Source organism: Manis javanica, chromosome 8 (genome assembly GCF_040802235.1).
Source record: "Manis javanica isolate MJ-LG chromosome 8, MJ_LKY, whole genome shotgun sequence".
Classification (NCBI taxonomy): domain Eukaryota; kingdom Metazoa; phylum Chordata; class Mammalia; order Pholidota; family Manidae; genus Manis; species Manis javanica.
Window position 1 is genome coordinate 94960017 of NC_133163.1, and position 17876 is coordinate 94977892.

At 43.6% G+C, this 17876-nt stretch overlaps 1 protein-coding gene across 1 annotated transcript in view; it reads left to right on the forward strand.

The window, feature by feature from the left end:
• The first annotated feature begins 844 nt into the window (after nt 1-844).
• Nucleotides 845-17876, forward strand: part of SORD (sorbitol dehydrogenase) — a 38733-nt gene continuing 21701 nt past the window's right edge. The window contains exon 1 of the mRNA XM_037022155.2: nt 845-1082. Within this exon, the coding sequence (XP_036878050.1) occupies nt 1020-1082 (63 nt within the window). The 5' untranslated portion in view covers nt 845-1019. The remainder of the gene's footprint in view (nt 1083-17876) is intronic.

A 17876-nucleotide genomic window follows, 5' to 3' on the forward strand; every position in this document is an offset into this window, starting at 1 on the left:
TTACCAGTGAGAGCACAGGCTGTGACCCATACATGGGGCTTGCAGTAAGTGCCACACAGAGACATCTTCAAGGGCTCGGAGCGACTTCAAGGGCAGGTCTCCCGGAGGAGGTAAAAAGGATCCAGCAGAGTGTCTGGGGGGAGGAAGAAAGGGAATGAGATGCTGAGCACTGTTCTCAAAGCAGGAGGGAACTTTCTGGACTCAGGCCTATCCAGGGGGCAGCTCTCTCTCCTTAGAGTAGAACTTTAGTGTTCCTCAAAGGGGAGAGGAGCTTGAAGGAAGAATTTAGGCAGAAATCTGCTTCTATCATAAGCAGCAGCGCAGGTCAAGAGAAAGTTCACAGATTGCATTTCGCAGGTTCTTTGCACTGATGCTTCAGGCCGATGGCGGATACACCAATGCATTCATTCACTCCTACTTGGGCCAGGCACTTTGCTGGATGCTGGGGACATAGGGCCAATGTGAACGCTGTATCAGTGTAGGGCCTGCGCTTCGGGGTGTAGGCTGTGCTCCACCTGTAGCCTCAGCATTCGCAAAGCTTGTAATACAGACCCTCAGACCTCACCGCACCCTATCAGAATCTCAGTGCTGGTCGTGAGAATCTGCCCCACAATGCGCAACCCCATTTTTCTGCAGTCTTGAGGCTGTTGCCTCTGCAGGCTACTTTCAGGGCCGTAATATTTACTTGGATGCGAGGCAGACAGAAACACCTCTCTTCTGAGGGAGGCGGAGGACCGGCCTCACCCCTCCCCAGACCTCACCCCAGGCCGCTCTCCAACGCCCTCCCCAACCCCCTTCCCAGCTCTTACGGGCATGCGCCGGCGACTGAGCGGGGCAGCCCCGCCCCTCCACGGGAGTCCCGTCCCGGCTGTCAGGCACCAGGAAGCCCCGCCCCCAGTCGGGCGCACCTCCTCGTCCCAGAGGGCCGCCTGACCCTGACCCCGACCCTCGGCTGGCGGCCACCAGAACCGCCGAGCGTCCTGAGGACTGCAGCCTCCACCCGGGCGAAGGAGAGCGCCATGGCGGCGACCAAGCCCGAGAACCTCTCCCTGGTGGTGCACGGACCCGGCGACCTGCGCCTGGTAAAACGGGAAGCCTAGCTTGGCTCTGCCCCACTCGCGCCGAGCTCAGCCGCTGTCCCAGTTCGCCGTTACCCGCCCGGTGCGGGCCGCGCACCTCGCACGCTCTGGCGCCCAGATCCGAGCTGGGTACCATGTTGGGGGGAGGGGGTTCGGCGCTTGGTTCTAAGGCGCCAGGAGCAGGGTTCTTGTCGCGTGCCACCCGGAACCTAGTCCCGTGTCCGGCACGTGGCCAGATCCCTGGACGGCTGCAAACTGAAGCCTCTCCCTCCTTTGCCAGCTGCAGATTCCTTGTTCAGCCTCATGTCACCGCATTTTTAAGAGAAGATACTTGGGAGGCTGTCTGATTTAGGACATGCCCTGAACATCTCTGAGCATGCAGTGCAGGGCAGAAAGGGAGGCCAGCGACATTTAAAAGCTGTAGAACTCATATTTACTCTCTACTGCTTGGGGCGGATAAAACCTCCTTTGCAGGATTATTATGATCTTGAGAGTACCCAGCGCTTACTAGGTACTCAGAAAGTGCCAGCTCCTTCCTCCTTTCCTCCCGGCCCAGGCCTGCATCTCCAGGACTCCTGGTGTTCCCTGTGCGTGTGTCAGACATGTCTCCATGTCCCTAAAGCTCCTTTCTTCCTTACTTCCTTTAGTTTACATCTGGTTGACTTTTCAGCCGTTTTCCTTTCTGATCCTGCTCCCCTGTCTCTTTAAGAGCATTATGTCTGTCTCTGCACCAGACCCTGCATCTGCTCCCTGGCTCCTGGGGCCAAAGTTCAGGGAGCTGCAGAGTCAGTGTGTGGCTTGGCCAGGGCGCCCTTGACAAAGTCCATCTCAGACCAGCCTGGAGTGGCAGCGGGTATGTGGGACTGGTGCCAGCCATCTCTGCTGGTACCTAGCACCTCCTTCCCCCTCAAAGAGGACATGTACCAGGATCTAGATGAGCCAGATTAGAAAGATTACACAGATAGCAGTTCTTGACTATTTGAGAATTTGAGAACCTGTAGTCTCTCTCATCACAGAGTGCAAGACTGAATTTGGCAGCAATTTCAGAGAGTTCGTGGACTTCCTTTAAATCCTTCTGTAGTCCCTTCAGAGTTCTGCGGCTTAAGAACTCCTGCCCTGAATGAACTCTCCACTTCCTTAGTGGGGAAAGGTGTCATCCCCATGGTGACAGACTTGACTAGTTAACAGAGCCTAGATAAGAACTCAGAGGTTCGGCTTCCACCTCGTAGCCTCTACCTGAGGTCCTGAATTAGTGTTCATGGCTACCAACACCAGAAAGTATTATGAGGAATGAAAGGTGGTATAGCTCTATACAGTTTACAGATGATTTTACAATCAGTCTTTCATTCCACAAACATTTAATAGATGTGAGAATGCCTGTCATAATGCAAGCCCTGGGCTAGGGATTAGGGGCCTAGAGAGGAGCAGGAAGACACAGTCCCTATACCCATGCTGCTCTAGGGAGACAGATGAAGTTAACAGTGAGACAGAGTGTGAGGGCTTTGATGGGGGCCACAGAGTAATGGCTTCACAGGGACAGGCCCTTGGCCCAGAGAAGAAGCCCTAGAAGAGAGGGTGCTAGTTGATCTGGTTCTTGAAGGGCAAGTAGGAGTCACTCAGGCAAGTGGAAGAGCAAGTGCAAAGATCAAGTACAAGATGGAAAAAGATCAAGTACAAGAATACAGGTCCTGTTTACTGGCCCTTCCAGTAATCTGATGTACTGAATGGACAGGTGGTGATTTCTGCTGGAGAGGCAGAAAGGACCCACTTCTCTATCTGCTCAGTGTCTGCTTTTAGGTTGTGTACCTAATAAGTAGCAGAACTGGAATTAACAACCCCAGAATCTGCCTTGCCTTAACTCCTCAACGTGTGTTCTCCTAATGCTTAGCCAGATTACTAATGTTTGTCCTGGCTCTGTGGAACAAAGCCTTGAAGATTGGAGGGGGAAGGGAGCTTGCCTGAAATTGATGTTATCACCTTAGAATCCACTCTGGATTAGGGGCTGGGTGGGGTAGGTGTATCCTAAAGGATCTAGAAAATGTGATGGGCTAGAGAGTGTAGCCTGTGGTTGTGGGATTGGTATACTCACTGCGTAAAAGGGTTCTGGGCAGATTCTGGAGGACCTCAGGTTGGCGTAAGAATGGAAAATGGTGGGGTCGTTTACTAGACAGAAGAGATTAAAATGATCAGATCAGATTTGAGTTTCAGATGTGTCTGGGGCAGAGCATCAATGTGTCTTTGAGCACTCACCTTGGTTGTAGGGTTTGGCATTGGGCTGGACATTTAAGTCCAGGAATCATTTGCTTCTCTACTGCACCCCTGGGGGGCAGGGGGCAGTTTGGGAATGTGTGAGGGGGGATTGGTTGTCACAAGAGAGTCAGGCTTCATTTAGTTTACAGCACTGTTCCTCACAACAAAGTATTGTCCTTCCCAAAGTAGGGCCCTACTGAGGAATTATGGATGAATGAGCTTGCGTAAGCCGAGTGGGACATGCAGAGTGAAAGGCAAGAAGTGGAAGACCTTAGCCTGGAGAGAACTCCAACACTGGAGAAAGGGCAGAAAGCTGTCGACAGGGGAGAGTGGCCGGGGTTGCCTGTGCTGCCTCAGAGATGCCTGCAACGCAAGTGGGTCTTCGCCACTGCCTCCCAAACATGGTTGTCCCCCAGCACCTCCAAAGGGAGCCCCCGCAGTAGGATAACTCTGCATTCCCCCCTTCCCCTGAGGTGAACTGAATAGTGTAAGTGGTTTGGGGTCAGGGTAGGTGGCACTAGGAGGAAAGCAGAGAGAGGAACATGGAAGAACAGTCCTGGGGCAGCTTTGAGGGGGCACACCGGTACTCCTGTCTGTGGAAGAACCAAAATGGAATCCAAGATTTCCTAGGCACAGTGGGCTGTGGCCATCTGGGCCAAACAGGGATAGGATCTGCTAATGAAAATGGTTCGTGCTTCAGGAACTCAGGTGAAGGGAGTTGTCTGCAGAAAGGCCCACTCCTAAAATCTGAAGCAAGACTTAGAAGCATTCTGAAGCCAGAAGCAAGGGCTCTTCCCTGTGTAGCACCCCTTGGTTATATTACAATGTGGTTGTCTATGGTGATGGCTCTCCCTGAAGCAGGTTCTCTATCTAAATTCTTTTTAAGCAGTTGGGTGGGGAGAAAAGTCGAAGTTTTTTTCTCAGATTTTTGGGCCGTGATTGTTTTCAGTTCTGAAATAATCTTCATGCCAAAGTGGCGCATTTTTGGGCAACCAAGGGGCCTGTCCTTGGGCCCTACTGGGATGATTGCAGTGTTCACTCACCTTTGGGTAGTGTGAGGATTAGGTAGGATGGTGCATGTAAAAGGCCCAGCTCAGCTAATGGTATGTGTTAAACTGGAGTTCAGCAGGTTAGGGCCCATGAGAATCAGACACAAAGCATCTCGGCACGAAGAGATGGATAAAGACTGTTAAAAAAACAAAATCCATTTGAGTAAATTTGAAGGTGTAATGGGCTTCGTTTAGTGATTTGTGAATTGGGCAGCATCCCTTCTAGTAAGTAGAGAGGTGCTCCAAGGAATTGTACAAAATGGAAGGTTTTTATAGACAGGAGGGTGGGGAAAAGTTATTAGCAGAAGGAAAGAAGGGATTGTTTCAGGCCTGGTCACTTTCTTAGGGGGAAGAGCAGGGAGTTTTAAAATGCAGATGACTCCGTCTTCTTAAGGCTCATGTGACAGATCTTAATCCTGACCAGAAAATTCCTGACTGACTACGTTTCTGGGGGAGGTGGAAACTGATTAGATTGATGTATTAAGTCAGGGTTTGGTGACTTGGCCTAGCAGAAGTGACACCAGGTTGGGCCTGTGTGCTTTTTTTTTAACAAGACCAAGACCTTCAAATATATGAACAACTCTTTTTTCCTATTTGTGTTATTTGGTTACGATTCTTAACCAGATTATTGTAATATGGGTCTAGGCAACAATCTTGTATTCAACTATCTTTACCAGTTTACTTACTTTGTGCCTCTTTGGTCAGTCTTGAGAAATCCAGCAGTTGCTTTTGGGTGGGAAATGAAGTCTCTCCCTGAACTACTAGTTCATGAAATTGGGATATGAAACAGTCAAATTAGTTTTTCTCCACAGAAGCTATTTTTGGGGGTAGGGGGTGGCTTTGTGCTCTTAGTGTTCTGGGTTTCACTTGAATGGTAAGGAAATGACAGGAATTAATATGTTGAGTGCTTCCTATATTCCAGGCCTGTGCTGGGTGCTTTCATACAGTGCTTCTTCTCAAACAATCTGAGGTGAAAGACCAATTTTGTTTTTATTTTCAACTGGCCATGAACTGATGTTTGTATTGCTGTGTTTAGATGTTGCAGCAATGTCAGAATGCTGGAAATATTTCTAAATGCTTCTGTCAGTTTCTGTCCAAGTTCTATCACATATCAGTCCCATCATGTAACAGCTACCAATACATTGACCACACTGAGTATACTTTATCTCTTTTATTCTTTACAGCAAGCTCAACCGGATTCCAGGCATGAACATCCGGACAGGGAAAACAGGAACAATACAGCCCCCATTTCCAGGGAGCCAAACACTGGAGCAGGGGTGTAGTCAAAGTTTTGTTTTATGATGCAGGGGAGGAAAAATAATTTTTCCTGTACCCTTCTATGTTGTTGGCAAAGACACACACTTCTCCCCAGGCCCCATAATAAAAGGCAGATTAACAGGAGAAAAACAAGTTTAATGACATGTATACCTTTTGTATACTTGGAAGATACCTATGAAAACTGAGTAACTCTTTGAAATGGCCCAAGCCAGCACCTTAAATACCATTTTCAGCTAAAGACAAAAGAAAATGTTGGGGTATAGGGGGTCAGTTATCAAGAAAAGGGGAGGTTCTCAAGAAAAGCACAATAAACAAAGGTAAGGTTGTTATGCATATTTAGGTCCTGGTTTCTCCATAGATGAGAGTTTCTGGAGATTTAGTCATCCTCCTCTGCCTGGTACAGAGAGGGGACACCTTTACAAATGGAGGTTTCCCTTAGAAATGCAAGTCTCTCTTATGAAAGGGTAACTTCCCAGTTTTCAGAGCTTTTCCTATGTTTACTGTTTCTTTCTTTTTTTTTTATTAGTTTCATTGATATATAATCTTATGAAGGTTTCACATGAACAACATTGTGGTTTCAACAGTCACCCATATTATCAAGTCCTCACCCCCCCCATGCTGCCACTGTCTATCAGCATGGTAAGATGCTGTAGAGTCACTACTTTTCTTCATGCTGTACTGCCTTCCCGTGACCTATCTATATTGTGGTTGCTAATTATAGTGCCACTCAATCCCGCTCTCCCTCCCTCCCCACACACCCTCCCCAACCACTCCCCTTTGGGAACCAGTAGTCCATTCTGGAAGTCTGGGAGTTTGCTGCTGTTGTGTTCCTTCAGTTTTGCTTTGTTTTTATACTCCAAAAATGAATGAAGTCATTTGGTACTTGTCTTTCTCCACCTGGCTTATTTCACTGAGCATAATACCCTCTAGCTATATCCATGTTGTTGCAGATGGTAGGATTTCTTTTCTTTTTTTCTTTTTTTTCTTTTGGTATCATTAATCTACAATTACATGAGGAACATTATGTTAACTGGACTCCCCCCATCACCAAGTCCCCCCCACATACTCCATTACAGTCATCAGCGTAGTAAGATGCTGTAGAATCAATACTTGTCTTCTCTGTGTGCACAGCCCTCCCGTGCCCCACCCCCACATTATACATGCTAATCATAATGCCCCCTTTCTTTCCCCCACTCCTTATCCCTCCCTTCCCACCCATCCTCCCCAGTCCCTTTCCCTTTGGTAACTGTTAGTCCATTCTTGGGTTCTGTGAGTCTGCTGCTGTTTTGCTCCTTCAGTTTCTTTTTTTGTTCTTATGCTCCACCTATGAGTGAAATCATTTGATACTTGTCTTTCTGTGCCTGGCTTATTTCACTGAGCATAATGCCCTCTAGCTCCATCCATGTTGTTGCAAATGGTAGGATTTGTTTTCTTCTTATGGCTGAATAATATTCCATTGCATATATGTACCACATCTTCTTTATCCATTCATCTACTGATGGACACTTAGGTTGCTTCCATATCTTGGCTATTGTAAATAGTGCTGCGATAAACATAGGGGTGCATATGTCTTTTTCAAATTGAGCTGCTGCATTCTTAGGGTGAATTCCTAGGAGTAGAATTCCTGGGTCAAATGATATTTCTATTTTTAGTTTTTTGAGGAACCTCTCTACTGCTGCTTTCCACATGGTTGAACTAGTTTACATTCCCACCAGCAGTGTAGGAGGAATCTCCTTTCTCCACATCCTCACCAGCATTTGTTGTTGTCCGTCCTTTGGATGTTGGCCATCCTAACTGGTGTGAGGTGATATCACATTGTGGTTTTAATTTGCATTTCTCTGATGATTAGCGATGTGGAGCATCTTTTTATGTGCCTGTTGGCTACCTGAATTTCTTCTTTGGAGAACTGTCTATTCAGCTCCTCTGCCCATTTTTTAATTGGCTTATTTGCTTTTTGTTTCTTGAGGTGTGTGAGCTCTTTATATAATTTGGATGTCAACCCCTTATCAGATATGTCATTTATGAATATATTCTCCCATACTGTAGGATGTCTTTTTGTTCTACTAATGGTATCCTTTGCTGTCCAGAAGCTTTTTAGTTTGATATAGTCCCAGTTGTTCATTTTTGCTTTTGTTTTCCTTGCCTGGGGAGATATGTTCAATGAAGAAGTTGCTCATGTTTATATCCCAGAGATTTTTGCCTATATTTTTTTCTGCTAATATTTTGTTGAGTATTTTTGCATCTATGTTCATCAGGGATATTGGTCTGTAATTTTCTTTTTTGGTCTGGTCTTTGTGTGGTTTTGGTATTAGAGTGATGCTGGCTTCATAGAATGAGTATGGAAGTATTCCCTCCTCTTCTATTTTTTTGGAAAACTTTAAGGAGAATAGGTATTATGTCTTCTCTATATGTCTGATAAAATTCAGTGGTGAATCCTTCTGGCACGGGGGTTTTGTTCTTGGGTAGTTTTTTGATTACCGAGTCAATTTCGTTGCTGGTAATTGGTCTGTTTAGATTTTCTGTGTTGTATTTTTCCAGGAAGTTGTTCATTTCTTCTAGGTTTTCCAGCTTCTTAGCATATAGATTTTCATAGTATTCTCTAATAATTCTTTATATTTCTGTGGGGTCTGTTGTGAGCTTTCCTTTCTCATTTCTTATTCTGTTGATGTGTGTTGATTCTCTTTTTCTCTTAATAACTCTGGCTAGAGGCTTATCTATTTTGTTTATTTTCTCAAAGAACCAGCTCTAGGTTTCATTGATTTTTTCTATTGTTTTATTCTTTGCAATTTTATTTATTTCTTCTCTGTTCTTTATTATGTCCCTCCTTCTGCTGACTTTGGGCCTCATTAGTTCTTCTTTTACTAGTTTCAGTAATTGTGAGCTGTTTTGTTTTCTTTGTACAATTTATTTCTAGTTTTATACCTTTGTGGTCTGAGAAGTTGGTTGGTAGAATTTCAATCTTTTTAAATTTACTGAGGCTCTTTTTGTGGCCTAGTATGTGGTCTATTCTAAAAAATGTTCCATGTGCACTTGAGAAGAAAGTGTATCTTGCTGCTTTTGGGTGTAGAGTTCTGGAGGTGTCTGTTAGTTCCATCTGTTCTAGTGTGTTGTTCAGTGCCTCTGTGTCCTTACTTATTTTCTGTCTGGTGGATCTGTCCTTTGGAGTGAGTGGTGTGTTGAAGTCTCCTAGAATGAATGCATTGCATTCTATTTCCTCCTTTAATTCTGTTAGTATTTGTTTCACATATGTTGGTGCTCCTGTATTGGATGCATATATATATATATACATACATATATATATATATATATAAATATATATATTTATAATGGTTATATCCTCTTGTTGGACTGACTGACTCCTTTATGTTTATGTAATGCCCTTCTTTATCTCTTATTACTTCTTTGTTTTGAAGTCTATTTGTTTGATACAAGTACTACAACACCTGCTTTTTTCTCCCTATTGTTTGCATGAAGTATCTTCTTCCATCCCTTCACTTTTAGTCTATGTATGTCTTTGGGTTTGAGGTGAGTCTCTTGTAAGCAGCATATAGATGGGTCTTGCTATTTTATCCATTCTATTACTCTGTGTCTTTTGATTGGTACATTCAGTCCATTTACATTTAGGGTGATTATTGAAAGATATGTACTTATTGCCATTGCAGGCTTCAGATTCATGGTTACCAAAGGTTCAAGGGTAGCTTCTTTACTATCTATCCTCTAACTTAACTTATTAAGCTATTATAAACATAGTCTGATGATTCTTTATTTCTCTCCTTTCTTATTCCTCCTCCTCCATTCTTTATATGTTAGGTGTTTTATTCTGTGCTCTTTTGTATTTCCTTTGACTGCTTTTGTGAATAGTTGATTTTATTTTTTGCCTTTAGTTAGTATTTGGTTGGTCTGCTTTTTTGGTGTGATTTTATTTTCTCTGGTGACATCTCTTTAGCCTTAGGAGTGCTTCCATCTAGAGCAGTCCCTTTAAAATATCCTGTAGAGGTGGTTCGTGGGAGGGAAATTTGCTCAACTTTTTGCTTGTCTGGGAATTGTTTAATCCCTCCTTCATATTTAAATGATAATCACACTGGATACAGTATTCTTGATTCATGGCCCTTCTGTTTCATTGCATTAAATATATCATGCCATTCTCTTTTGGTCTGTAAAGTTTCTGTTGAGAAGTCTGATGATAGCCTGATGGGTTTTCCTTTGTAGGTGACCTATTTTCTCTCTCTGGCTGCCTTTAATACTCTGTCCTTGTCTGTAATCTTTGCCATTTTAATTATTATATGTCTTGGTGTTGTCCTCCTTGGGTCCCTAGTGTTGGGAGATCTGTGGGTTTCCATGGTCTGAGAGATTATTTCCTCCCCAAGTTTGGGGAAGTTTTCAGCAATTATTTCTTCAATGACACTTTCTATCCCTTTTTCTCTCTCTTCTTCTGGTACTCCTATAATGCGAATATTTTTCTGTTTGAATTGTCGCATGGTTCTCTTCATATTCTTTCATTCTTGGAGATCCTTTTATCTCTCTCTGCCTCAGCTTCTCTGTGTTGCTGTTCTCTGATTTCTATTCCATTAACAGTCTCTTGCACCTCATCCAGTCTGCTCTTAAGTCCTTACAGAGATTATTTTACTTCTGTATTCTCCCTCCTGACTTCATCCCGTAGCTCTTGCATATTTCTCTGCAGGTCCATCAGCATGGTTATGACCTTTATTTTGAATTCTTTTTCAGGAAGATCGGTTATATCTATCTCCCCGGCCCTCTCTTGGGGGTTATCTGGGTAATTCTGGACTGGATCAAATTCTTCTGCCTTTTCATGGCAATAGAGGTGGTAGTGGGCAGGTGGCATGTGTGTCAGCTGGGAGAACAAAGTCCCTTCCTGCTTGCTAGTTGCCTTGCCCTTCTCCGCTGCCTGTGTTGGTTACCTGCACACCAGGAGCAGCCTCCGGGTTAATCCCCTCAGCTGCTGCGGGCCAGGCCGCCCCCAGGGTAGCTCAGAGCCCTGCAGAGAGAGGCAGGCATGCTGGGTGTGCTCTTCTGTGAGAACAGCACACCTTCACACCTTGCCCTGGTTTCCTCTGCCTGTGCCAGGCAGCTGCGCACCAGTGGCAGTCTCTGGGTCTCACCTGGGCAGCTGTGCGCCCGGAGGAGACTCTGGGTGGGTGCTGTGGGCTCCACCGCTCTCTGGCTGCTTCGCCACTGTGGCAGGGCTGTGCCAGCATGGGGGAATGAATGGCAGGCTGCTTATCATCATGAAGGGCTTCAGGGCTGCATTGCCATCCAGGGGGCTGGGGCCCCTGAGGTTCCTCAGGATTCCCAGCCTGCTGGGCTGAGTGTGCCAGGACAATTCCACCCAGCTGTGAGGCCCCTGTCCTTTTAAGACTTTCAAAAAGCACTCGCTTTTGTTTTGTCCCAGGGGAGCCGGCTGTGGGGACCTGCTCGCAGATTTTACTTTTCTGTTTCCCTAATATCCAGCACACCATGCGATGTGTGTCTGTGCTCCCGGTGCAGATTACTAGAGCTGGTTGATTAGCAGTCCTGGGCTTCCACTCCCTCCCCGCTCTGACTCCTTTCCTCCCACCAGGGAGCTGGGGGTGAGGGCGCTCGGGTCCCTCCGGGCTGCAGGTTGTATCTTACCCCCTTTGTGAGGTGCTGAGTTCTCGCAGAAGTAGATGTAGCCTGGCTGTTGTACTGTGTCTTCTGGTCTCACTTTTAGGAGGCATATTTTCAAAAATATATATGGTTTTGGGAGGAGATTTCTGCTGCCCTACTCACGACACCATCTTGGCTCCTCCCCAGATTTCTTTTCTTTTTATGACTAAATAGTATTCCATTGTATGTATGTACCACATCTTTATCCTTTCATCTACTACTGATGGACACTTAGGTTTGTTTGCTGTTTCTTAAAAATAATCATCCTGAAACAATCCTTATGCCAAAGAAATATCTTTTGGGGTGGCAAATTCTGAACTTCAATCATTAGCTTTGTCAAGAAATAACAAATTAAATTTATTTTAAGAATGATGGGCTAATGTTTAGTTATAAAGGATGGAGAAAATAATGCATCAAAATCAAGTTTAGACATTGATCAGTGTCTCATGAACTGTTTCTTGAGCTTTGCCCTTCAAGGAAATGTACCCTTGGTCAGAAGAATTGCTTTGAATCTTCAATAATCCAAAAGCTAAGGTAATTTTATATCTGTAATATAACACATGCAAAATATCTCCTCCCTGCATATGTATTTTACTGTTGGGTGAAGTCTATATCTGAGACTTTTGGGTGAGGATGAGGGGATTGTGTAATGAGGGGGCATGAACACCAGCAGCCAACTGGTCCTGAACATCAGGTCTCTTCTGGTTAGTTTTGCCCCTAGTTGACAGAGCCAGCTGCTTCTATAGGATCAGATTTAAAGGGCCTGGACAGGCTTCTAGGAGCAGTCTAATTAAACTAACTGGGGGTTTACTCGGGAGTGAGGAAATGCAAGCTGCTTAACCCTTTAATACAGCAGCTATTATCAATCAGAGGCACTTGAGACTGAAAACAGAATCTAAAATTCCTTCTGAAAAAGAGAAATCAGGTAGTAGCAAATAGCCCAAAGAAATACTTCCCTTCCCTTTATCTTAATTATATTTGAACAATAAAACCAAACCAAACCAGATAAACAGGAAATGAAATCCAGAAAACACTAGCATCTCTGCCAGCTGCTGTGGAGGGGCAGTGCCTTTGTCTGCAAAAGGCCAAGAGGCGCAAAGCTTATGTTTTCCCCTAAATGCTGGAGCAGTCAATAGTACCACAAATAGAATTCTAACATATTATGTAGTAAGGCCTGGTACTGCTAAGAGAAGTGGTACAGGTAGTCCTATTCTGAGGGGAAGGATGAAAATTATACGTGTAGGGGAAATTTCTCTTTTAAAATTGCATAACAGAAATTAAAGAGGAGGAGAACTGTGAACTCAGATACAGTATTGGCATCACCTTGATAAGTCTTTTAGTGTGGCTGTTAAGGCTGGCAGTTTTCCCCAAGCCATTTTTACACTAACAACATTAATTACTGGAGAAGATAAGTTCAGATTTTGCAAAGTGATATTGAGCTCAAAAAAAAAAGTTCAATTACATTTGAATGTTTATGTATAAATATAAATATATATCATGTTGCATATAAATGTTCAACACAGTGCACACTTAGCCAATGTTACTAAAAGGCTAGTGCACTTATCAAAGTTCAGAGAATTCATAATCATCTGATAGGTTCACGTATGGTTATGTCCATACATTTTGAATTAGGAAATTGTTGACTTTATCATAGCTGAGCATTAAATAGTCCTTTAACCCTCTGTAGGGATTCAATTCTAGGTGTTGTGGAAGCTCAAGGGAGAGGAAGGGGTCACCTTCCCAGCCTGGTGAGGACAGGGAACTTCTTGTAGGAGGTGATTGTTTCACTCCATGTTCATGATTCATGTTCCTGCATCTCTATCCCTGACCTACACTTCAACCACCAGTCCTAGGAATGCAGCTGCCTATTAAACAGCCCCTCGATGCCCCCAGACACCACAGCCCCAACCCATCCAAACCTGAATCTTTTCAAGTTACCACGGGAATTGGGAAATCATCCCAGATGCCTGTCTTCCCCTCCCTTTAGGCCTCATGTGGAATCTTGAAGGAAAGGGATCAGCCAGCAGAGAAATGACCCCTATGAGGTGAGAAATTGAGTGCAGTGGTTTTGGGAAATGCAGGAAGCTTACAAGGAGACATGATGGGCACAACATGAGGGGGTCAGAATTTTACAGGGATACTGGAGCATTTGAACGGATTTGCATTTTAGAAGGATTGTTATCAGCAGAGGAAGGTTGGCTGGAGACCAGCTCAGTGGACTTCGGGAGAGTGGCTGACCCTTCTATTTTGACCCTGGATTTGCCAAGACCAACGAGGCTAGAACAAAGTATTTTATGACAAAATGGCCAATTACAAAATCTCTGGTTTTTCCTCTTGCCCTCAAAACAACCCTTAAGTACTCAAGGGAGGGGGAAATTTGAGGAAGGAGGAAAGCAAAAATAAGGTCTGCTTTGCTTTCCTTAAGTGTGGAGGGCAGCCAGCCAACAACAGGTTGACAGGAGAACCTGGCAGTGATGCTGGGGTTCTTGTTCATGAAACTGAAGAATGAGCTTCACAAACACTCAAAGTAGGAGAGCAAGGTACAGGCTTTTATTTATAAATAAAGTGAGAGGAAAGAGCTCCTGGCTCATGCCAGGAGGGGACAAGGGAGCCCAGGGTGGTGTGTTGTCTAGGGGATTTATAGGCAGTTGAGGACTTTTGGGAACTGAGGGCTTAGGGTGTGGACTTGTTACCATCTGCCCTGCCCTCAAGGTGGGCAGGGTTGTTGTCTGTTTGCTAGGGCTGTTTACAGTGAAGTCATGGGTTATGCTGAGAGACCCTTGCAGAACACTCAAACATTCCAGGCCAAATTGCTCCTGGCCTTTTGACCTTTAACTGATCTCACTGAAGATGTCTATATTCTTAGTCTAGTATCTTTACCCTAGAGAATTAGTGTGACCTTGACTTTGCATAATGCTGAACACAGAGTTTCAATAGGGACTTTACATTGTTACATTGCTTTGACTGTAAATATCTTGACTTTTGTTTTTCCAGAGGCCCTCATGCTACTCTGTCTAAGCCTATGCTCCCTGTCTCAGCAGGAGGGAGCAGGTAGCAAATGTGGGGCTGCAGGTGATGCCAGGGTTCTTGTTCACAAAGCCAAAGAATGAGCTTCACAAACACTCAAGGTAGAAGAGCAAGGTACAGGCTTTTATTTAGAAATAAAGTGAGAGAATAGAGCTCCCGGCTCACACCAGGACGGGACAAGAGAGCCCGTAGTGGTGTGCTGTCTAGGGGGTTTTATAGGCAGTTGAGGATTTTTTGCAAACATGAAAAAAACTTGGGGGTGTGGACTTGCATCACCTGCCCTGTCCTGAAGGTGGGCTGGGTCATAGTCTGATTGCTAGGGCTGACAGTGGAGTCATGGGTTATGCTGATACCCTTGCAGACCACTCAAACATTCCAGGTCAGGTTGCTTCTGGCCTTTTGACCTTTAACTGATCTCACTGAAGATGTCTATATTCTTAGGTGTCTTTCCCTAGAGAATTAGTGTGACCGTGACTTTGCATTATGCTTAACAGAGTTTCAATGGGGACTTCTTTGCCCATTGTTACATTGCTCTCATTGTAAATATTCCGCCCTGCTTTTCCCCAGAGGCCCTCACCCTACTCTGACTACACCCACCGTCCCTGTCTCACAGGGACCTTGAGCAAGGCTGGTGCACCTTCTCAGAGCCTTGCCTCTGGCCACTCTTTACACTCTTTCCCATAGCTGATAGAATTAAGCCTGGAATACTGCTGGAATTCTACTTCACTTTCTTCCAGATTCTAGTCTTTTGAGGAGCAAAGTCTGTTTATTTTTTAATTTTTTATTAAGGTATCATTGATATATACTCTTATGAAGGTTTCACATGAAAAACACTATGGTTACTACAGTCACCCATATTATCAAGTCACCCCCATACCCCGTTGCAGTCACTGTCCATCAGTGTAGTAAGATGCCAGAGAGTCACTACTTGTCTTCTCTGTGCTACACTGTCTTCCCCGTGACCACCCACACACCATGTGTACTAATCATAGTACCCCTCAATCCCCTTCTCCCTCTCTCCCCACCCATCCTCCCCCACCCCTCCCCTTTGCTAACCTCTAGTCTCTTCTTTGAGTCTGAGCCTGCTGCTGTTTTGTTCCTTATTGTTATACTCCCACAAATGAGGGAAATCATTTGGTAGTTGTCTTTCTCTGCCTGGCTTATTTCACTGAGCATAATACCCCCTAGCTCCATTTGTGTTGTTGCAAATAGTAGGGTTTGTTTTCTTCTCATGACTGAATAGCATTCCATTGTGTATATGTACCACACCTTCTTTATCCATTCATCTTCTGATGGACACTTAGGTTGCTTCCATTTCTTGGCTATTGTAAATAGTGCTGCAGTAAACATAGGGGTGCATATGTCTTTTTGAATCTGAAATTCCTGGGTCAAATGGTATTTCTATTTTTAGTTGTTTGAGGAACCTCCATACTGCTGCTTTCCACATGGTTGAACTAATTTACATTCCCATCAATGTAGGAGGGTTCCCTTTTCTCCACATCCTTGCCAGCATTTGTTGTTCCTAGTCTTTTCAATGTTGGCCATCCTAACTGGTTTGAGGTGATATCTCATTGTGGTTTTAATTTGCATTTACCTAATAATTAGTGATGTGGAGCATCTTTTCATGTGCCTGTTGGCCATCTGAATTTCTTCTTGGGAGAATTGTCTGTTCATATCCTCTGCCCATTTTTTAATCGGGTTATTTGCTTTTTGGGTGTTAATGCATGTGAGTTCTTTATATATTTTGGATGTTAACCCCTTGTTGGATATGTTATTTACAAATATATTCTCCCATACTGTAGGATGCCTTTTTGTTCTACTGATGGTGTCCTTTGCTGTACAGAAGCTTTTTAGTTTGATGTAGTCCCATTTGTTCATGTTTTATTTTGTTTCCCTTACCCGAGGAGATGCGTTCAGGAAAAGTTGCTCATGTTTATATACAAGAGATTTTTGCCTATGTTTTCTTCCCTAAGAGTTTTATGGTTTCATGACTTACATTCAGATCTTTGATCAATTTCAAGTTTACCTCTGTGTATGGAGTCAGACAATAATCCAGTTTCATTCTCTTGCATGTAGCTGTCCAGTTTTGCCAACACGAGTTGTTGAAGAGGCTGTCATTTCCCCAATGTATATTCATGGCTCCTTTATCTTATATTAATTGACCGTTTATGCTTTGGTTTATATCTGGGCCCTCTAGTCTTTCCTTTGGTATGTGGGTCTGTTCTTGTGCCAGTACCAAATTGTCTTGATTACCGTGGCTTTGTAGTAGAGCTTGAAGTCGGGGAGCATAATCCCCCCAGCTTTATTCTTCCCTCTCAGGATTGCTTTGGCTATTTGGGGTCTTTTGTAGTTCCATGTGAATTTTAGAACTATTTGCTCTAGTTGGTTGAAGAATGCCATTGGTATTTTGATAGGGATTTGCATTGAATCTGTAGATTGCTTTAGGCAGGCCAGCCATTTTGACAATATTAATTCTTCCTATCCATGAGCACGGGATATATTTCCATTTATTGGTGTCTTCTTTAATTTCTCTCATGAGTGTCTTGTAGTTTTCAGGGTATATGTCTTTTACCTCCTTGTTTAGGTTTATTCCTATATATTTTATTCTTTTTGATGTAATTATAAATGGAATTGTTTTTCTGATTTCTCTTTCTGCTAGTCCATTGTTAGTATCTAGAAATGCAACAGATTTCTGTGTATTGATTTTGTATCCTGCAACTTTGCTGAATTCAGTTATTAGTTCTAGTAGTTTTGGAGTGGATTCTTTAGGGTTTTTTATGTACAATATCATGTCATCTGTGAACAGTGACAGTTTGACTTCTTCTTTACCAATCTGGATGCCTTTTATTTCTTTGTGTTGTTTGATTGCCGTGGTTAGGAACTCCAGAACTATGTTGAATAAAAGTGGGGAGAGTGGGCATCCTTGTCTTGTTCCTGTTCTTAAAGGAAAAGCTTTCAGCTTCTCACTGTTAAGTATGATATTGGTTGTGGGTTTGTCATATATGTCCTTTATTATGTTGAGGTACTTGCCCTCTATACCCATTTTGTTGAGTTTTTTATCATAAATGGGTATTGAATTTTGTCAAATGCTTTTTCAGCATCTGTGGAGATGATAATGGTTTTTTTTTGTCCTTTTTGTTGATGTGATGTATGAAGTTGATGGATTTTTGAATGTTGTACCATCCTTGCATCGCTGGAATAAATCCTATTTGATCATGATGGATGATGTTTTTGATGTATTTTTGAATTTGATTTGCTAATATTTTGTTGTATATATTTGCAAAGAGCAAATTCTCTTGATAGTGACATGAAAACAAGGGAAATACAACTTTTCCCCAAAACAGTTTTAAAAACTTTACCCTTTTCAAAAGGAAAAGGATAAGGTTGTCAAGAGCAGGTTCAACCATACTGTGAGCCAATTCTGGAAAAAAAACTTAAAAAAAAAATTGAAGTGTTGTTGGACATACAATACTGTATTAGTTTCAGGTGTACAACATAGTGATTCGACATTTATTTACACTACAAAGTGATCACCAGGATAAATTTA